Below are 22,568 nucleotides of genomic sequence, written 5' to 3' on the forward strand. Positions count from 1 at the left end.
GGTCCCCAACACTTCAGCAGGATTGCATTGCCACCATCCAATCTAGGTCAGGTCAGATGATAGCACAGCGCCCCCACTGGATCAATGATAAGAACAGGTACTACACTTGATCTTAGCCAAAAGACCCAGAAATGATAGCCACTTGATCACTTCTTCAGGTGGGAAAAGGGGGGTCCCATCCCATCCCACAGCTGCTGCCACCTTTCCTGGGCTCTACTGTCCCATTGTGGAGCCCGGAAGTGATGCGTCCGGTGGCGATTACTGCACTGAACAGGGAGAGAGAGGATCTGACGTCGTTCCCCTCTCTCTGTAACCCCCATGTTCTGCCAAAAACTCCAACTCGCCAAAATCGGCCAGAAGTGACTACATACTCATCGTTTCCAGTTTCTGGTGTTCTGCCGAAAAGTCCAACTCGTCAAAATCTCCAACCACATCACTTTTGGTGACTCTACAGCAGGAATAATTGGAGATTTGGACAAGTTGCTGTTTTCACAGACCATCGGCAACCTATACACTCCGGTACACAAGTTGCCTCTTTTAACAGAACACCGGGTAAGGAGGAAAAAATTGGTTGCCGCTTAGGAGGCGGCCATGTTTTTGGTTAATAGCGGGCAGACAAACAATGTCCACTCATTATAGCTTGTACCATAGTATATACAGTAGGTTGCCGGTGGTCTGTGAAAACAGCAACTCGTCCTAATCTCCAATTATTCCTGCTGTAGAGTCACCGGAAGGGGCATGGTCTGAGATTTTGGCAAGTTGGACTTTTTGTCAGAACCCCGGAAACTGGGAGCGATGAGTATGTAGTCACTTCTGGTTCTGCCTCTTTGTTTTCCAGGGCCACCAGTGGCTAGGAAGACAGCCGATCAGACCGAACTGTGTCTGATCAGCTTCATGGGAGGCTAAAAGAGACATTTGGGGTCTAATAGACTCCAGATCTCTCCATAAAAAGGAGCTGTCACAACCCATGCTGTCACAAGGGATGTTGTTCATCCCTTGTGATAGCAATAAAGTTCATCCAAAAAAAAAAAAAAAGTGTAAAAAAAATTGTTTAAAATAAATAATAATAATTAAAAAAGTAAAGTGCCAAAGCCCTACCGTGCTTACGCGCAAATGCAAACACATACTGTCTGTTACTCCAACACGCATATTTAAACGGTGATCGCACCGCTGTAACGCTCCTGCGTTTTATGTATGATGTGGATTTACAGCTGCAGAAATATTCCACTTCAGTAGTCATGTAGAGAAACGCTGAGACACCAATCCCAACTCCCAAAGACTCATCATGTGTGGATGATCTCAATTCAGCAAGTAAATACACACACTCAATAAGATGTTCCTAGAGTGACTTATGTATATAGTAACACAGTGATGATAGGCTGAAGAGGCAGGTTGGGTAGAGATGGTAGATGACAGACACTTGAAAGGAAATGTTCTTGAAAGTAAGATAGTAGCAGATGGGATGCAGATAGGTTTAGCAATCATGTATGGTAGCAGATGATAGAGTAGCAGGTGAACATACAAGAGAGACCAACCCAGTGCAAGAGCAGATGGTAGTAGGCTCAAGAGCTAGCAATCTTAGATAATGCAGATGTAATAATAGTCCTTAGTATGCAGAGCTAGATAGTGTAAGCTTTAGTATGAAGGTTATAGAGGTTTCCCCTGTGGGGTACTTATCACTAGTAGCAATGTAGCAGAGGAGAGGTTCGGCAAGAGCGGATGATCCGGTAGCGGGATACAGGGATCAGCGCAGCGTGGTTCCGACAGCGAGGTATGCTTGCAAGCATGAGAGCTTCAAGACAGGTTAGCATCAAGGCACAAAGCAGGTTGAACGAACACATGTGAGTGAGAGCTGGTGATTTAAATAGCTGTTCAGTCCGCCGCTCAGTGATGATGTCAGCACTCTTAAAGGGAAACACACCTATATGTGCTTCATCTATCTAGGTAGATGGAAAGCACCCGGAAATGATGTGATAGGAGGCACTGAGAGTGCCAGAACCTTACAACCGCATATGTGATGTATTGTCGCAAACGTCAGAGTGAGAGCAATAATTCTAGCACCAGACCTCCTGTGCAACTCTAAACTGGTAACCTGTAAAGGTGTTTAAAGCATCGCCTATGGAGATTTTTAAGGCTCCTCTGAGAGGCTGGGGCCACAGTAAAGTACTGCAACTCATGAACCCGGAAGCGGGTATTATGTCACTTCCGGTTTCATTACTTAGCTACTGTGGCTGGGGAGGCAGTTAATCAAGCATCGGCTTTATAAGCTGCAATGGAGGGCACAAGAGACATGGGGGGGGGGGGCGGGTTGTCTAATAGACCCCTGATGTGTACATAAAGAGGACCTGTCACCTGCCCGTGCTTTTACAAGGGGGGCATGTTGGCCTTCTTGAGATAGAAATAAAGTTAAATGAAGAACACATAAAAAATAAATAATTTAATTATAAAAATTTAATAAAATTAGAAAAATGAATAAAGAAAAATGAAAAGCACCCATGTCATCCCCTATATACACCCCAATGCAAATGTGCAGTGCAGGATGAGCACGTCTATGTAAACATAAACACATGTGAAGTTTTGCCGCAAATATCTATGTGAGAGCAAGAATTCTAGGACCATCATACACAGGGAACTCTAGACCCCTGATGCCCAACACGTGGCCTGTGGGCTATCGGGCACCATATAGATAGCATAGTGGCAGCGGGGAGAACACTCTGTGTGTTTTAGCACCCAGGACTGAAAAAGGGACTGCACTGCGGACAGAGTTATCTCCACCCATAGCACAAGTAAAATCTCAGCCTGGGGACAGAGAGAGCCGTGCGGGAGCGTGTGATAGGTAAGTGATTGGGGGGGAGTGTTAACTTTCACTAGCATGACCACTAATGTAGGAAAGGAGGGGGGGGGGGGTAACTGTTACCTTTCACTGCCATACCAACCAAACTGGGAAGGTTAGGGAGGGGGGTGGGGGGTGATGTGATGGTTGAGAGGGAGTTGGTGGGATTAACTTGTACTGACATGATCATCAATTCGGGGGGTGGAGATGGGGGGTTTAACTTTCTCTGCCACTGACCACCAATGCAGTGGGGGTTATGTTTCACTGCCAGAGACCACCAATTTTGGGGGTTAATATTGCATCCACTGACACCAGTGCTAGGGGTTTATTATTACATTCACTGACACCAATGGTGGGGGTTATTATTCAGTCCACTAAACAATTCTGGGGGTTATTATTGCATCCATTGACACACATGCTGGGGGTTATTATTATGTCCACATACAGTACACCAATCCTGGGGGTTACTATTGCATCCACAGGCACCAATATTGGGGTTTATTATTGCATTCACTGACACCAATGCTGGGAGTTATTATTGCATGCACTGACACCAACTCTGGAGGTTATTATTGGGGACACTGACACTAATGCAGAGGGTTATTATTGTATCCACTGACACCATTGCTGTGGGTTATTATTGCATTCACGAACATCAGCTTTGGGGGTTGTTATTGCGTCCACTGACACAAATGTTGGGGGTGGTTTTTATGTCCACACACAGTACGCTAATCCTGGGGGTTACTATTACATATACAGGCACCAATATTGTGGTTTATTATTGCATCCACTGACACCAATGCTGGGGCTTATTATTGCATGCACTGACACCAACTCTGGAGGTTATTATTGTATCCACTGACATCAATGCTTAGGTTTAGTATTGCGGTCACTGACACCAATGTTGGAGGTTATTATTGCATTAATTGACACCAATGCTGGGGGTCATTATTGCATTTATTGACTGGGATTATTGCACTCCAATATCTTCAGTGTGCATTGCAATATGCTGCAAAAAATGCAGCAGCACCAACATTTTTTGGTGTTGAGATGAGAAATTATGGTGCTCTTGTGCGACACCAAAGCTGGGGGTTATCATTGCATTCACTAACTCCAGTGTTCGGGGTTATTATTGAGTCCACTGACCAATGTTCGGGGTTATTATTTCATCCACTGACACCAATGCTGGGGGTTATCATTGCATTCACTAACGCCAGTACTGGGGGTTATTATTGTGTCCACTGACCAATGTTGGGGGTTTTAATTTCATCTACTGACACCAATGCCGGGGGCTATTATTATGTCCTCATACACCAATTCTTGGGGTTATTATTGCATCCACAGACACCAATATTGGGGTTTATTATTACATCCTCTGACACCAATGCTGTGGGTTATTATTGCATTCACAAACATCAGCGTTGGGGGTTGTAATTGCATCCACTGACAATAATGCTGGGGGTTAATATTGTGGTTACTGACACCAATGCTCGGGGTTATTCTTATGTCCTCATACACCAATTCTGGGGGTTATTATTGCATCCACAGACACCAATATTGGGGTTTAGTTTATTATTACATCCCCTGACACCAATGCTGTGGGATATTATTGCATTCACAAACATCAGTGTTGGGGGTTGTAATTGCATCCACTGACAATAATGCTGGGGGTTAATATTGTGGTTACTGACACCAATGCTCGGGGTTATTCTTATGTCCTCATACACCAATTCTGGGGGTTATTATTGCATCCACAGACACCAATATTGAGGTTTATTATTGCATCCACTAACACCTTACCTTACCTCTAACTTTCTGAGATGGGAACGAGCGACACCTATTAGCAAAAGTATGCAGGCATACGATATACCCCCTATAAAATTGTTGAATATCCGCGCTCTCAAAGATTAGCAGCCAGCATTAACCACAATGTGATAAAAAAACTATAGACAAAAAATGCAGCGCTCATAAAGTAAATGGTGTAAATGAATATATGAAAGTCCACTTCAAGCTGTCGAAATGAGTTGTATAGTCCACCGACAACACCCTTAACGTGTGACAATCCGTCTATGAAATAACAGGGACAGTGAAGACCAACACCACACACAAAGTAGCCTGCTGGCCTCTTACCAGATGGGTATGACCACCGCTTTCACAATGGTCACACAACGCTTGTTGTTAAAAGGCTTGATAATCGACCCTGAAAGCCTTCCAATAGGTGCTCCCAATTCAAATGTCGGATCCCCAAGTAGAAGTAGCCAGGCACAATCACTCCCAAAAGTTAAAAAACTATACACCCCCTGCCATGCCCCCCTTAACCACTTGCCAACAGCCTCCTGTATATTTACTGCGGCACTCAGCCGCTTACAGGCAAAGCGAAGTAGTACAACGTCACTGGCCCACGAGCCTGTAGGGGGCGAGCGAGCCAGCATGTGTGACCGGTGGCTCTGGTGGCCGCCGGCCACTCGCGATCTCCTGCAGGAGAGGGAGAAAGACAGACGGCTGATGTAAACACAGCCGTCTGTCATTCTCACTAAAGTAATCACAGAGGCTATGTGATCCTGCTATGTAGGTTCGCATGTCTCTGTGATTACATCACAAGCCACGTCCCCCCACAGTTAGAATCACGTCCCAAGGGACATACTTAACCCCTTGATCACCAGTAAAGTTAACCCCTTACCTGCCATTGTCATTTGTACAGTAACAGTGCATATTTATAGCACTGATTACTGTAGTAATGTCACTGGTACTCCCAAAAGTGTTCTATAATGTCAGTCAGGGGTCCGATTTGTCCGCCGCAATGTCGCAGTCCTGCAAAAAAAATCGCAGATCGCCGCCATTACTAGTTAAAAAAAAAAAAAACAATAAAAATGACATAAATCTTTCCCGTAGTTAATAACCTTTGCGCAAACCAATCAAAATACGCTTATTGCGATTTTGGGTACAGCGTCGCACGACTGCGCAATTAGTTGAAAAAAGTGGCCTGGTCATTAAGGGGGAAATCCTTCCACTCTTAAAGTGGTTTACTAACAATTGTGCAGTTGTGCGACGCTGTACACAAATACAATTGATGCTCACACTGCCGCAGTAAATATGCGGTAAGAGATCGGCAAGTGAATCGCAAAAAATGGCCTGGCCATTAAGGGGGTAAAGCCTTCCGGGGCTGAAGTGGTTAAAGCATCACCTATGAAGAATTTGGGGTACTATAGTTTTTTTTTTTTTTTTTGCGATTCTACGTGTGTGCATGCGGATAACATTGTGTTTGTTTGCACAAAAAAGTATGTACATTTTTTCCTTTCAGAGAATTAATAGCTATTGGGGGAGGTTAACCACTTCCCGCCCACCCTATTACAGATTGACGGCGGGAATGTGGTTGTATTATCCTGACCGGACGTCATATGACGGCGGCAGGATAACACAGCTCTGGGCGCCCCCCGGGGGCGCGCAGAGCGGCGATCGGTGATGCGAGGTGTCAGTCTGACTCCCTGCATCTCCGATCTCGGTAAAGAGACTACTGACGTAGCTCTTTACCATGTGATCAGCCGTGTCCAATCACGGCTGGTCACATAGTAAACAGGAACAGCCGTTGATCGGCTTTCCTTAGTTCGTGCCTGACAGGCACGAGTAAAGGAGCGCCGATCGGTGGCTCCCCTGACAGGGGGGGTGGTCGGCACTGGTAATCAGATCATTGATTACCAGTGCAGACCCTCCGGGGGGGGGGGGGGGTGTCACTAGAACCACCACGGATGCCCACTATGACCCCAGGGATGCCCACTATGACCCCAGGGATGCCCACTATGGCCACCAGGGATGGCAATCAGGGCTCAGGGAGCCCCCCATTGCCCTCCCCATCAGTGCTGCCCACCAGTGCCCTCCCTATCAGTGCTGCCCACAAGTGCCCATCATTGCCATCTTTCAGTGTCGCCCACCAGTGCCCATTATTGCCCACCAGTGCCGCCTATCAGTGCCCATTAGTGCCCATTAGTGCCGCCTGTCAGTGCCGATCAGTGGTGCCCATCAGTGCCCACCAGTGCCGCCTATTAGTGCCCATTAGTGCCCGTCAGTGCCACCTATCAGTGTCCGTCAGTGCCACCTATCAGTGCCCATCAATGCCACCTATCAGTGCCTAGCAGTGCCGCCTATCAGTGCCCACCAATGCTGCATATCAGTGCTACCTATCAGTGCCGCATATCAGTGCCGCATATCAGTGCCGCCTATCAGTGCCGCCTATCAGTGCCACCCCATCAGTGCCACCCCATCAGTGCCTCCTCATCAGTGCCTGTCAGTGCAGTCTCATCAGTGCTCATCAGTGCAGGAAAAAACGTATTTATTTACAAAATTGTATAACATAAACAGAAAAACTTTTTTTTTTTTTCAAACTTTTCTGTCTTTTTTTATTTGTTTAGCAAAAAGGAAAAAACCCAGAGATGATCAAATACCACCAAAAGAAAGCTCTATTTGTGGGGGCAAAATGACATAAATTTGGTGTAGGTACAGTGTTGCATGACCGCGCAATTGTCATTCAAAATGCAACAGCGCTAAAAGGGGAAAATTGGCCTGGGCGGAAAGGGAGGAAAGTGCCCTGTATTGAAGTGGTTAAAGTAATTTCTAGCAAAAAAAAATAAAAAAATGCAGATTTTAAAATGTGGTTAAACAAAAAAAAAAGAAAGGTTTGTCAGCAAGAGGGTTAAAGTATGTATGTGTAGCGGAGTTTCCCTTTAGAGTCCTGATAGCAATTACAAGCGCTATTATAACAATTGCTTGGTCAGGATTTTCCCTGTATTGTCAGGCTGCCAATTCATCCATTTCCCGATAAGCCAGCCACCAATACCTTTCACACTCCCTCGGTCCATTAGGAGCCACTCTCCGTATTGATTTCATTAATTTCCTCGCCATCTACACCCCCAGGCCGGTCTGCATCACCTGCACAAATAGAGGAATATTAGATATAATTAAAGTGCGGAGCTCCATGTACTCTCTGGTGGCTGATTTTTCCGTCGTGAAAACAAGGTCAGATTATAAACAATTATTGCTAATATCCTGCATAAATACACAGACTTATTAACGCAGATCTCCGGCCAAATATAACAAATAAAAAAATGAATAACCCCTATAAAAGCTTTTTTCTCCCATAGTTATCTCCAATATAGACACTTCCCCGCAGTACTTTTTTTCTGCCTCTAGATGTCCTCATTCTGATGGTCAGCATCATTCAACCCACCCAAGGACTCCTCCCCAGCCTATGATTGAACAATAAAAGGAGCAGCAGCAGACTGATGAGCAGTGGTGGCCCGTTCATTGGGGGCGCAGGGGGCGCCGCCTCCCCTATCCATGCATCCAGCCCCCTAATCTACATGCAGGGCGCCAGACGCATGGATTCCAATGGGGGATTTTTTTTTTTTTGAAGCACGTGATTAGAGCCAGAGGCTCTAATAGGCTTCAAAAAAGGGTGGGCTCTGCCTCTCATGATGCCAAGAGCACTGCGACCTGAGTGTGACAATAGTGTGACAATAGCGAATGAATATTCGCTATTGTCACACTGATTCTCCTCTCGGCCAATCAGGAAGTGGGTCCTAAAACCTGTTTCCCGAATGGCCGAAAGGAGAAGGCATCCTATTGGCCAAGGAGGGAGGAGACAGCCGCCGAGAAGGAAAACAGGGACTGAGGGGGAATCCACCGCCGGAGCAAGGTAAGTCTGCCGCTGGAGTGACTGGAGGGGGGTCCGAGTCTGCCGCTGGAGTGATTGGGGGGGGGTTCCCGGGGGGGGGGGGGTTCGTCTGCCGCTGGAGTGATTGGAGGGGGGTCCGGATCTGCCGCTGAAATGATTGGAGGGGAGGTCTGCCCACCGCCCCCCCTACTGATGGAGCACCAGCTGCCACTGCTGATGAGCTCATCTTTCTGCCACTCTGCTCTCTCATCCTGTCAGCATGCTTCTTGAACCCATTGGCTCCTCGTGCTGCTTTCTTCTCTTACACACCAGCCCTGCTGTACAGGGACTGCAAGAGGCTGATATCAGGCCCCATTCAGGTACTTGCATTTTTAAATATATATATATATATATATATATATATATATCATAATGATTACATAGCAGCATTCATTTGTGTAATTTACAGCTTTTAATGAACGATTCTGATGTTCATTGTAACCCCTCCTAGAGAATGCTATGAATTTTTGGGGACCTTTGAAGGGGTCTGTGTGCTGGTTTTTAAGAAGCTGGCAATGAATAATATTTTGCCTGCAAAGTCAATTTTGCTGCAGCGCATCCTACAGCAAAAAATTGTGCATTAAGTATAAAGTCCCACCCAAAATACATGCCAGACCCTTGGAGTCTAGTATCAATTTTAAGGGGGTATCACAAACCAAAAAAATTTAAAATGTGTGAGGTCCCCCAGGAGATTCATACCAGACCCGAGTTTTAAAGGGGTTTAAAAATCCACACCATATCCCTTATTTGAGCATGCAGCCTGGCTGGCCAGCAAGGGGAGGACAAACATGCAACACCCCCCCCCCCCAACCATATCTGGTCACATGCCCTCAACATGGAGGGGGTGCTAAAGGGGGCCTCCCTAGCAAAGTACCTTTTCCTCATTATAATAAGGTCAAGGGCCTCTTCCCACAACCCTGTCCAGTGGTTGTGGGGGTCTGCAGGAGGAGGCTTATCAAAATCTGGAAGTCCCTCATAGTAAGGAGCCTCCAAGATACTGCCCTTGACCCCCATATGAATGAGTATGGCATACCCCTACTCAATCACAAAAAAGATAATTGTAACCTAGAAAAAGACACACAAATGTTTGACAAATCCTTTATTAAAAAATAAAAGTACCCAAAAAAGACTTTTATTGTAAAAACATCCAACAATGCCCGTTGACTCGCCGAAAAAAAAAGCCAAGAACTTGGTGTACCAGACAGTACTCCTAGCCAAATGACAGCTCCCGGAACTGTCATCAGCTTTATAAAGGAAGGGGCGGGGATGGTGTTGATAACATTGCCCATTGTTGGGCATCGACCATTGATGTCACTGCTATCTCATCCCCTTTGCTTAAGTGAGTGGCTTAAGATTCCTGTTGATGCCAGTTGTTCCTAGGGATGCCGCAGCAGCAAACACCTGGGGCTTCTTTAGGAACCAGTGTTAGCGGGAAGTTGTCATATATAGAAGAAGTAGAGCCACCACTTCCTTATATGATTTTTCTACTCCCACTGAACAAGGGGGCTGAGCGACAAAACGTTTCTGGCGTTCGTCCGAATGATTGAACAATAAAGTTTGGGCCAAACCACTGGCACATCTCTAAACATGGGAGGACATATGCCTTACATGGAGGATTGTGTAGCTGATGTGCAGAGTTGTATAAAGTACTCGAAACCCATACTTGAGTAGAAGTGGAAGTGCTCGATCAAAAAGTGACTTGAGTAGAAGTACTAAAGTATTCAACATTTTTTGTACTTAAGTATTGCAAGTAGTTTTTTTTTTTTAAATGTTGCTACTCAAGTACTGAAAGTAAAAGTACCAGTAGTTTTGAAAAGAAAATTGCTACTCAAGTACTGAAAGTAAAAGTACAAGTACTGTGTTATGTAGTTATTAAAGAAAGAAGTCAAAAGTGTGAACATCATATTGTTTTTTATTATTTCAAATGCAGCTTTTATTTATACATACAGTAGCATTTATTTTCACATGTTTTGAGCTTCATGAAAGCTGCCATCTACTGTTCTGGCAGTGGTAATTTTTATAATAGTAACGAGTAACTATGCAGCACAAAAAAAATATATCGGAGTAGAAGTATTGAAATCATTGAGTGAATCAATGTAGTGAAGTAAAAGTGGAAGTAGGAGAAAAAAATTCTACTCCAGGAAAGTACAGATACCGCCTTTCGGTACTTAAGTACAGTAGTGAAGTAGTTCTACTTAGTTACTATACATCTCTGCTGATGTGTGAGTACCACAATACCCCCTCCTTACTATGTCTCAATCTGATCTATTGCGTACCATGTACTGTATATAGATAGGTGCTTCTGTGCCATATATGTGGACAGTTTCTGTTTCATATCATTAAAGCAAGTTATTCTTAGTTCATGCCTCATTGTCATATAGATTGATGCCTTTATTATTCACAGCCAATACCTGGGAGGAAAAAGAAAGCAGCCATTTCTGGGTAGGAGGGGTGGTGTAATGGAGAGATTGGTCCAGGGTAGTGGACAGTAGCTTTCCTTATTGCACTTTTCTTGTAACCGAGCACCTGTGTATCTATGTATATGCAGTTCACCTGGAACCACATGTCTACTGAAGCCAAAGTATACTCCTGCTGAGGCTTCGAGCCATTTAGGGAAGAAGAACACTGTAATAGAACCAGTGAGGTGACCAGTCCTCCAGAACTCGTCCTTGCAAAACTATAGGCCTCCATTTAGCTGCAAAGAAGGAAAGTCCTGGAAAATCTATGAGTTCCTGGAGTTCCTACAGGGCTATGGACTCTGCTGTGACAGGATTGATACACGGAGTAAGTTACAATCTGCTCTGTAACATGAGTTGATGGGTACTTCCTTCAGCTCCCGAGGCTTAACAGGGCATATAAGTATGTCCTGAGATGTGGAGGAAGAACAAAGAGGATTTTCACCTGGGTCTGAAAACCATACTGTAGCTGTTGACCTTTACAAAACACGTACTTACTAGCCCAAGGCATCCAGCACTGTCTTCCTACAGCACTGTCTTTGATCCCATGCTGCCATCTTTAATTTGGGTGCCAACGTTGATTTCTTGATCAGTCATAGCTGGCCTCCTACAGCAAATGCGTGAGATGTGCTGACTGAATGAGACTGTCCTGAATACACCTGAGATGTGTGACATGATGCCAGGAGGCTGTGGGCAGAGGGTGGTCTTTTTTGGTGGACCCAGCAGAAGTTCTTCTTGGCTAGCTGGTGAATAAGGAATTGGGAGAAACTACCTGATGGAAAAAGTACTTGCTACCCCCCATATGTAAATGTAAATATGGAGGGGGTCTAGGCAATTTTAAAAGAAGAATGCTTGTAGGCAGGTGCAGTCTATTTTCTTCACTGTAGGTGGTGCTCGACCGCAACTGGACAGAAAGTCAAGAAGACCATGGCTCCTCTATGGTTACCTTAATCACTGGGGAAGCAATCCAGTTGGATGCTGCTGCTACTTGTTACTCTGGCAGCCATCTTGTGCAGGCACAGTCTATTTAAGGCCCTGGCTTTCCGTGATTTAATGTGTGGGTAGTGTAGGGAAAGGTCAACCATCTGCTGGGGACAGTGATTAACAGCAGGGGAAGGTTCCAGACTAGTAAGGAGAGGATAGGGACATGCCATCCTTCCTGGAAACCTCCCTATTTGGGTACGGATTGGCCCCGCTGCATTCCGCTCCTCAAGACAAAAGCTGTCTGCACATCTGACCCTTGCTCCACTACACATCGCTGGGAGTGTTCCCGGGCCTGTACCTTTCCATCGGGTTGTTGTGAATGACTGGATTCTGCATTAATGCTAGTTCTGTTCTCTGCAACTGGACTCCGCACCATGCTACTCCTGCCCCCGTGCTTTAAAGCAAACTGGGTGCTCTTACTCATTTTCTGAATGTAGTAGAGGGGAAAAAATAAAGCGGGCAAAACTACGGGCACCCTGTGAGATAGAGCCTCTCTATTTGGCAGAAAACACATCCCCCAAATGTTGCTGTAGCAAGCTAACAGACTTTCCGTACTTGTTTTAGGAATTTGTTGTTCCTTCTTGGCTCAAGCTTCGAGTTTAGAAATATTATTAAGTTGATATGCATGTTTGAGATCTACTCACAGAGTTCCAATAATATTCCTGCCTGTAGACTGTAAAGGCCATTCCAAAAAGCCTTAATCTTTCATTTCTTGTAGTAGTTCACGGTTAAGTTTGAGATGTGTTTTGGATCGGTTTCTTGGAAGAGCGAACCTGCTTTTAGCTTTGGTTTTCGTTTTTGACTATGGGACATTACAGCCTCCAGGATTCATTGATACTAAGTAGAATCCATTCTTCCCTCTACTTTCACAGTGTTTCCTGTGCCACTGGCTGCCACACAAAGACAAAGGATAACAGATTCATCGCCATGCTTAAAGCGAACCTATTAGGAGCTTTAAAAAAGAACTCTCATTTCAATTTTTTATTCCCTAGTGCATGCAGTACTTTGTCCCTTTCCAACACGCTGTGTTAGCCTAGCTAGGAGGTCAGGCAGGGGGTACCCCTGCACAGGGGAGGACTGGGCCAGGGGTCAGAGGGGCAATTGCCCCCTGGGCCACTTTGATGCCCCATAAAAAGGCTGCACCACTTCTGCTACAGACATGCCTAAAGGATTCCTCAGTGCGGGTTGAAGACAAGGACAAAGTGCAGGCCTCCCCCCCCCCTTCCCCAGCATTGATGGTGTAAACTGTGCCTGAGCAGAGGTGGGTTCCATGCCCCACTGGAGACTCTTTTGCCCTGGCCAGCCCCAACTGAGCTGTCCCAGCTCCCCCCAACCTCCCCCTGCTGGCCAGGTCAGCCATTAAGTAGAGAGTATCTGGAGCAGGACTTCAGCTGGGAATTGAGGTCAGGAGGAGGATTGGGAGAGTGGGAGGGGGGGTGAGAGAGAGTGGGAGGGGGGCAGAGTGGCTGCACCATGGGCCTCTGGTTTGTACTTGCCCCCTGGGCCGAAAGTTGCCAGTCTGCCCCTGCCCCTGCACAGCCATCTAACAATATCTGCTCAATATCCAATGCTTGTCTCAGCTTCAAGCTCTTGCCTAGGATAAGCAGCAGCAAAAGGAATGTGGGGAGGGGGGAGGCATGTCAGTCTACCACACTGGGCTTAAGGCAACCATCTTGGGGAAGCCTGTGTCTGACTGGACAGTGTAGATAGTGTATTGACAGGGACAAACATATACTGGTTAGGGAAAGGTAGGTAAAGCCTAGAAAAATGCTCATGAAATGGGATAGATTAGGAATTGTCCTAAATATTTCTTTGAGGTCTTTGGGGAAGAACCATCTTTGTGACCACACAACTGGTCCAACAATCAGGGGCACCGACCATAAAAAATATCCATTTTAGTTTGAGAGTTTCATTCTCCTTTAATATTTTAGTATTCCATCTTACCACCACTCCCCATCCCAATTTGCGTGGGTCACCTTTTCTTATGAAAACTTTGGCACTTATAATGTTTATTGAAAACATTTTCCGAAACCCAAGTCCTAAAATAATAAAATAATATGCTGAGAGTCAAATAAAACACACCGCGGGTCTACATTCCCATTCTGGTTTGGATGGGGGTGTCATAACATAACCGATCGTTTCTAGATAACTATCCAAAGCTGAATTGGATGTGACCGCTGGCCTGGACGTTTTTCTGATAAATAGCCGGATTTCTCATAACCAGGAGATAAAAAGATTAGACAAAAAAAGATAATGACGGCTAAATATAATCTTTTTTTTCCCCAAACAATGAAAATTACTTATTCCTTCATTTCTTCTTCACTCTATTTACATAAACTTGAGTTTGATCTTCTCTCTTCTATGTTTTTGTGATTCGGCAAAGACATAACTTGATATTGTGAATTTTTCGATCTGATAATTGAAAACTTCTTAATATGTATTTAAAGGGCAACTTGGGAAATGCAATGAACAATAAACTCCTAATGCCATTGAGGAAATGTTGCAGTATTGTTCATATAGGAATTTCCATGTCATTCATCTTTAAGAGTATTGTTGATGAGAACAAAACTAGGGAAAAAATTAATTAAGTCATGTCTTCTCTGTATGCTTTCTACATAGATTCAGCCAAGCAAAATGGACAATAAAGCCATGTATCTCCATACATTTGATGAAAAAGAGAATGGATCCGTGTTTGAAGAGACCTTTGATGGGAAAAACCTCTCCAAGATGAACCTCTGTGATGGATGTAAGTACTGGTTTCCTTATGTTTACAGTAAAACCTTGGATTGCGAGCATAATTCGTTCCGGAAGCATGCTTGTAATCCAAAGCACTCTTATATCAAAGCGAATTTCCCCATAAGAAATAATGGAAACTCAGATGATTCGTTCCACAACCATTTATTCATAAATCCTTCAGTTTATAGTCCATATAAAAAGATTATAGCATTGCGATAGGTTATATAACCATAAAATGTCCATCCACAAATAGCCGCTTCCACAAGGGGATTAGAAGCAAAATCCAGTAGGAGCTACAGAGTATCAAAGAGAAGAAAGGCGCCTCTAAGTGTAGCAATATGGTTCCATTTAATGAAGGTACAACATTTAGCAACTCACATGGTTGATGAATAAAACAGGCACATCTAAGTATGCAGGCATCCGGGGTAAAGCTGTCCACAGGGACTATCTTCTGCACTGCCGGCTGCCAGTCTGTAATCCTGACCGGGAAGACCACCCTGCAGTAAAGCGATCTGAAAGCGAGGGGCAGCATAGAAGGGATGACGTAGATGGCGGTGTGGAGGATGGTCTATGTGGACAGCTTTAGCCTGGATGCCTGCATACTTAGATGTGCCTGTTCCAATCATCAACCATGTGAATTGCTAAATGTTGTACCTTCATTAAATTTAACCATATTGCTACACTTAGAGGCGCCTCTCTTCTCTTTTATACTCAGCTGTGACTTGAGGCTACTTGTATATCAAGACATCGCTTGTAAACCAAGTCAAAATTTATTTGAAAATTTTGCTTGTCTTGCAAAGCGCTCTTAAACCAAGTTACTCTCAAACCAAGGTTTTACTGTACTTATATTTCCAAAGCCACCACATTCCTTTTGCATAGAGAAGAGGAGTGTTAAACCCCCTAGCAGTTTCTGTCTTTGCCATCTGTGTTCCATTGGGTGGAATTTCATTTACTGTACTTCCTGTCCTATGGACAGAACAAGGGAGAGGGGGCATCCTCTCCTACACAACTGTCCAAGGAAAAGGTATCCCCATTGAAAGATTTCCTCTCTATTTCTTGTATGCCTAATGGTGGGTGCTTGGAATGTAAAGATGGTGCACTTCAAAGTGCCCAACCCCCTCCAGGAAAAAGGGGAGATAAGAAGAGGGACAGGAGAGCGCTTATGGTGTAGTAGATTAGTGAAGACATCATCTGTTACTGTGATTTATGTCTGCCAAGGTTTTGAGGGGGTAATAGAAAATGAAGCCTTCCATTATGAATATGCCTGTCTCCATGTGGTGGAAATAGGGGGTCACTCTCGGCGCCCTGGGGAGTCCTGTTCTTGACACCAGGATGGTGTGGATATCATCATCATTTGTCAGACTGTGTTGGATGTATAACACATCTCATTCAACATGGAACAGTGGAAGTAATATCCCTCTGGGCTGACCACTTATGCCTAAATAGTCAGGCATAACAACGCCGGCCAAGTATGGGGATGTAGGCAAGAAGGGCCTGACACCAGGAAGTCAAAACTACGGTGAAGCACAGATGCCAGACCGGAACTGCGGTCAGATGTTGGATGGGCATAATGAAGAGATGTCTACAGATTTCAGAGCATCAGTGCTCCAATCTCAAGCCTGCTCCAGAATGCTTAGCCATACCTCCTATAATGCTCATCCATGTGTGACATCAGTTCTGGCTCAACAGCTGCGTTCCACTGTAATTTTGGCTTCCTGGTGTCAGGAGCTTTTTGCCTGCATCCCTATACTTGGCCAGCGGTGTTACATCTCACTAATTGGTTACAAGCCGTGAGCTCAGAGGGTTACAGCTTTCAATGTTCCATGTTGGATAACATGTGCTTCTTCATATGATATTCGTGTGAGTTGCCAGTTGTTTTTTTACCTACGAAGTGAGGGAGCAATAGAATACTCACAACCTGTCCTGAGTCTCTAGCTCAGATTCCTGTTAGGTTAGGGATAAATCCTCCACAGCCCCTCCCCTGAAGTGGAAAGCACACTACCAACCCCTCAGCTGTCCTCCCCTTTCTGTGGTGCTAGTAGGTCTTTCTCACTAAGCTCCTCCTATGTTATAGAGGTGCTCCCCACATCACCATTCCACCTAGGGCAAGAAGTATCCATAAAGTGGAACAATAACTGCCCACATGTGGATAGCTCTACCATTGGGGTGCAGATAGAGCAAGTCTGCCACAGTGTGGCCAAGTATCTTTTCCAGTGACGGCCGGTGTGTTAGGGGTGCAGGGGCGCCACCCCCCCATCCATGCATCCGGCCCCCTAATCTACATGCGGGGCGCCGGTCGCATGGAGTTCAATGGGATTTCAATCAGAGGCTCTAATAGGCTGTAGCAAAGGGTGGACCCGGGAACGCAGAGCTGTGCGCCCCGAGCCCACCCATTGTGTGACAATAGAGAATGAAAATTCGCTATTGTCACACAGATCCTCCTCCTGGCCAACCAGGAAGCGCGTCCGATACGCGCTTCCTGATTGGCCGAAAGGCCCCGCTCAGCCGCCGCTTCCCTCACTCTGATCCGGGAGGAAGCTCGGGGAGAGCCCACTGAAAGTTTCCCGCATTGTGCCCGAATCCCGAGCTGTGCCGCTCGGCTCCCCTCTATTCTCCCGGTCCCCCCCAGTGTCCTGTCCTCCGTCCCTGGCATGGCAACCGTGCCTGTGTACTGCATCTGCCGCCTGCCCTACGACGTGATCATGATCAAGTGCGACACCTGCAAGGACTAGTTCCATGGCAGGTAGGGATGGGCTGTGTGTCATCCAGGCCTCTGGGTGTGCGGTGTCCGGGGAAGGGGAGGGGGGTCTTATTGTTACCCACGATGACATGATGGCATCTCTGCATTGAAAGAGGGCACACTGGCATCTCTGCATTGAAAGGGGGCACGCTGGCATCTCTGCATTAAAAGGGGGTACGCCAGCATCTCTGCATTGAAAGGGGGCACGATGGCATCTCTGCATCGAAAGGGGGCACGCTGGCATCTCTGCATTGAAAGCGGGCACGCTGGCATCTCTGCATTGAAAGGGGGCACGATGATCTCTGCATTGAAAGGCATCTCTGCATTGAAAGGGGGCACGATGATCTTTGCATTGAAGGGGGCACGCTGGTCTCTCTGCATTGAAAGGGGGCACACTATACCTTAATTACTGAAGGCCCCTTTCACACTTTTGTGACCTCAAAGTCACGCAATTTTTTACAGTGTTTTTTGCTGCAAAGCAATGCCTATTACATTTTTCTGTTTGCACCCCAAGCCCCCCCCCCCCCCCAAAAAAAAAATTTGAGCACCAGCCGCCACTGATCTTTTCAAAAAAAGGCAAATACTCTCTGTCCAGAAGGACCTCATGAAAGTACAATATACCCCAGTCATATAGGAGTTAAAGTGAACCTGCGTGGGTGAGATGTTGGCAATGTAACTTCATATGGAGATTGCAGATTTGCTGGCTATCTCAAGTGGAGATCCAACAGCTCCTAGAATTCTTGTGCAAATCTCAACTTCCCAAAATGTTTTGCATGGCCATGGTGGACATCTCCCAGTTAACCGAGCAGCCCTCATTGCATCATGGGATGTGGTGGCGGTGCCCAGGTTCAATTTTGTCAAAGATCAGGAACATTGGAGAAGGATTTGGTAGCTGTCAAGGTGTAATGAAATCTAGCCAGTAGGGCTTATAGGAGTCAGATAGCACTTTCTATTTATCATTAAGCTTAGCTTGTTAACTTTTCCCAACTGGTATGCAAAGGTTTAAGTTCAGAGACCTAGCAAGTTACTGACTGTATGTTTTTCCAGGTCATTGACTCAGTAAGTAGTGAAGGCAGTTTCACAATGACAGTTCTGGAACCTGCATCCTCGAGAAAAAAAAATAGTGTCCTACCAATGCAGCTTCTATACTTCTATTCTAAGACTTCCAGTTTATAACAGGTTCTCTTGAATTCTACACCTGAGCGTGTTTTTCTCTGTAGTTTATGAGGTTCTTCTTCCACATACCACAAGCTTACAAAAAAATAGTCTTGATGCTTAGCTAAGCCGTTTCGAGTTACACAATCCTTCGTTTGAAGTGTTTCTGCCCACTCCATTAGACATTCGAGGTCAGTGGACGTGTGAAGATCCCTGCTTGTGCCAAGGACTGAACTCTCATGCTCAGACAGAACTCAGCAAGGGACTTTGAGAGCTGTGTTCCCTGGAAGGAACATGGTCTGTCTTAGCCATGGCCGGGAAGCTGGATAGGGCTACGCCAATGTAAGACAACATACCAGCACCCACCATGTCTGCCATATGGGAAAACACAGGGATTAGGTCTGGTGTAAACATCTCCTAGGCCAAGACGGTCTGATGTAACGGTTATTTTTACTTTGGTTCATACTGGTGACCTCACACCAGAGTTATGCTTTTTTTTTCTATTTTAAAGAGACTTTGAGGCCTGAAAGAAATTCATTTAATGCATTTCTATAGCACAGACATACTCCAGAGCCTTAAGCAGATTGATAGGATCATTTACATCAGTTCCTGCACCAAAGGAGCTTACTCTCATATGGACCTATGTACGTTAGTATCAACCAGGAAAAAAAAAACAAGATCCTGCCTTTGTAGAGCAAAACTACTAATCACTTAAAGTCAACCTCTAGGCCAATTTGCCTCCCCCACCCATTTACAATTATTAAAAAAAAAATCTCTAACCCACTTTTTTGCTTCCCTGTCCATTGTTACTTGTCTCTCACTGAAGTTTTTTCTCGGAGTGGAGACTGGTGATCCAGTTCTACAGTCTGTACTTGCATCAGTAAGTCCCCCCCCCCCCCCCCCATCCGGATGTCATGCTGCTGCAGTTCTGGATCATAGGGGGGCCTTGCCACTGTACAACCAAGGGCTTCTTAATGTATAGGCACCCCAGGGTACTGCCCAGGGGCCCCAGGTGCATGCAGGGTCCATGCAGCCCCCCCCCCCCCACACACACACACACACACAGTTTGCAGCACTCTTTTGGGTGCTTTGCAGAGGTTATAGGGGAACCCCTAAGGCAAAATATCTTACTACTGCCATCATTTGTGTGGATGGGATGTGTACAACTCCAATCCCTGCTGGCCCTCCTCTCCTATTCATCTCATGTGATCCGAGTAGTACACATTTTGCTCACAAGCCAGCAGCAGAGCAGCAGTACAATGCTCCGCCTCAGTGGTCCTCCCTTAACCCTTGCAAGGTTCCAGAAGACCACAAGGGGAAGGTAAAGAGGGAGATATCATTTCAACTGTACATTTAGCCAGCTGAAAAAGTGGCAGAACAGGAAAGATGTGTGAAAGCAGCTTCCCTGTGATGCTCTTCTTGAGGAGACCATCTCTGAATTACTGCATTACTGCACCCTATGCTGTACTCTTCTGTCCCCTGTACTGTGCCTTCCTGACCACTGTACTTTACCCTACTGACCACCCCTGTACTGTAACCTCCTGCCCCTCCTGTTCTGTGCCCTTCTGCCCCTCAGTACTGTGCCCTTCTGCCCCCCCGTACTGTGCACTCCTGACCGTTGCAGCACTTTTCTCTCTTGACTCCCTATGTACTGTACCCTTCTGCCCCCCCCCCCCCCTGTACTCTGAACTCCTGACTGCTGTATTGTACCCTCCTGCCCCCCTCCTCCCCTGTACTGTACCCTTCTGTCCCCCTGTATTGGCTGTATTGGCTGTATCCGGCCCCCCTTGCCTGGCTGAAACTTGTACTCTGCCCTTCTGATGCCCTTTCCTCTGTGCTGCTGACTTTTTATTTTGTTTGAATATTTGTGTTGACTAGTATTTGATTTATGGCATGTTTTCTTATTGTTTAAAAAACATTTTATTAAAAATACTAAAAAAATATATGTTTAATTCTATAAACTATTTATACTCTATAATTCTTGAGAGTAAGTGGGAAAGTTGGGGCAAGCTGGTAGCTTTTGGCAGTGCATTTCTGGGGCCCATGATACTAATAGGATGTACCCGGAGCCAACAGGATGAGTCTGCCATCACCTCCTTTCACCCCACCCAGCCCTGTGTTTTACATTTTCCGAGGTAATCCCTCTTTAACAGTACCCACGAACCCCATACCCCTGATGGGTCCCGACCAAATCCTATTATCCAGAATTCTCTTCTTCTCCAAAGGCTGCCATGACAACCATATAGCAAGAAAGCTGCAACAATTGGGAGGACGGGTGGGAAGCTTCCTCTCTTCTGTTCTGTACCAAACTTGGCCCTCACAGCACACCACTCCCCCTAAACTTCCTGGGACTCAGCATCAGCATCAGAGGCTTCAAAGTTGCTGGTAATCCAGGACTCATTAATTATGATAAATGTCAGACAGTTCACGGAGTCTGTGGACAGACGCGTTCTATGATCAGTAAAAAAACCTCGAGCAGCACTGAATGACAGGGCAGCCCAGCAGCTCATTTGCATACTGGGCAAGTTCTAGCCAGTTGTCTATTCTCATGACCCAGTAACCCAATGGATCGTCAACTGGAAAGCTCTCCATCTCTGTTTTCGCCTCTAGATACCGTAAATGTCTAAATGATGCAGATGCTGCAGATGCTGCAGATGAGATGTAGAAGCTGAGAGCCTTGGGGGGCAGTGTTGCCAACAGCCCAATAATTTATGTGCAGCTCATACATTTTAGCCCATTTTGGGGCTGCCTGTAAATGCCCGTTATGGCCAGCGGCACCCGTAAAAAAGATGGCTGCAGGCCAACATGCACCTGTGCACCGAAGCCTGTCGGGCTCAGCAAAGCTTATACAAGCTCGCCCATTGCGCATACGCAGTAATATGTTGGCGCCGGTTGGCGCCGGTTGGCGCCATTTTTTATGGAAGACAGACTGTAAGTGACACTCGGCCTCTGTGGGGCCACGGCTACAGAGAAGAGGAGGACACTCTTGTAAAAAGGGGGCAGAGGAGGACGACAGTGCTGTGTAGGCTGAAGACAGGGGGCAGAGAAGAACAGTGCAGTGGGGGCTGAAGGGGGCAGAGAAGGACAGTGCTGTGGGGGCAGAAGGGGGCAGAGAAGGATAGTGCTGTGGGGGGTAAATTAAGTTGGGTAGAGGAGGACTCTGCTGTGGAGAGTGAAGTGGGGCAGATTAGGAAACTACTGTTGGGGAGGGTGGGGTGTCCGCATCCTCTGACCACCTCCTGTACCATGTCCGCAGGCTCTGACCACCTTTGGTACCATGTCCGCACTGCAGCCTCTGACCACCTCCTGTACCATGTGCGCAGCCTCTGACCGCCTTCTGTACCATGTCCACAGCCTCTGACTGCCTTCTGTACCATGTCCGCAGCCTCTGACCACCTCCTGTACCATGTCCTGTACCATGTCCACAGCTTCTGACCACCTCCTGTACCATGTCCGCAGCATCTGACATCTTCTGTACCACGTCCACAGCCTCTGACCACCTCCTGTATCATGTCTGTAGCCTCTGACCACCTCCTGTAGCATGTCCATGCAGCCTCTGACCACCTCCTTTACCATCTCTGCAGCCTCTGACCACCTCCTTTACCATCTCTGCAGCCTCTGACCACCTCATTTACCATGTCCTGTACCATGTCCACAGCCTCTGACCACCTCCTGTACCATGTCCGCAGCCTCTGACATCTCCTGTACCATATCCGCAGCCTCTGACCACCTCATGTACCATGTCCGCAGCCTCTGACCACCTCCTGTATCATGTCTGTAGCCTCTGACCACCTCCTGTAGCATGTCCACGCAGCCTCTGACCACCTCCTTTACCATCTCTGAAGCCTCTGACCACCTCCTTTACCATGTCTGCAGCCTCTGACTACCTCCTGTATGATGTCCGCAGCCTCTTACCACCTCCCATATCATGTCCGCAGCCTCTAACCATCTCTTGTA

The 22,568-nt window shown here is 46.3% G+C and overlaps 1 protein-coding gene across 1 annotated transcript in view; it reads left to right on the forward strand.

Annotated features, from left to right (window-relative positions):
• SCARA5 (scavenger receptor class A member 5) overlaps positions 1 to 22,568 on the forward strand; it is a 547,393-nt gene that overhangs the window by 14,573 nt on the left and 510,252 nt on the right. Inside the window, exon 2 of the mRNA XM_082250066.1 lies at positions 14,600 to 14,726. Within this exon, the coding sequence (XP_082106192.1) occupies positions 14,615 to 14,726 (112 nt within the window). The 5' untranslated portion in view covers positions 14,600 to 14,614. The remainder of the gene's footprint in view (positions 1 to 14,599; positions 14,727 to 22,568) is intronic.

The sequence above is a fragment of the Pelophylax lessonae genome, assembly GCF_965119305.1.
Source record: "Pelophylax lessonae genome assembly, chromosome: 3".
In the NCBI taxonomy this organism is placed as follows: domain Eukaryota; kingdom Metazoa; phylum Chordata; class Amphibia; order Anura; family Ranidae; genus Pelophylax; species Pelophylax lessonae.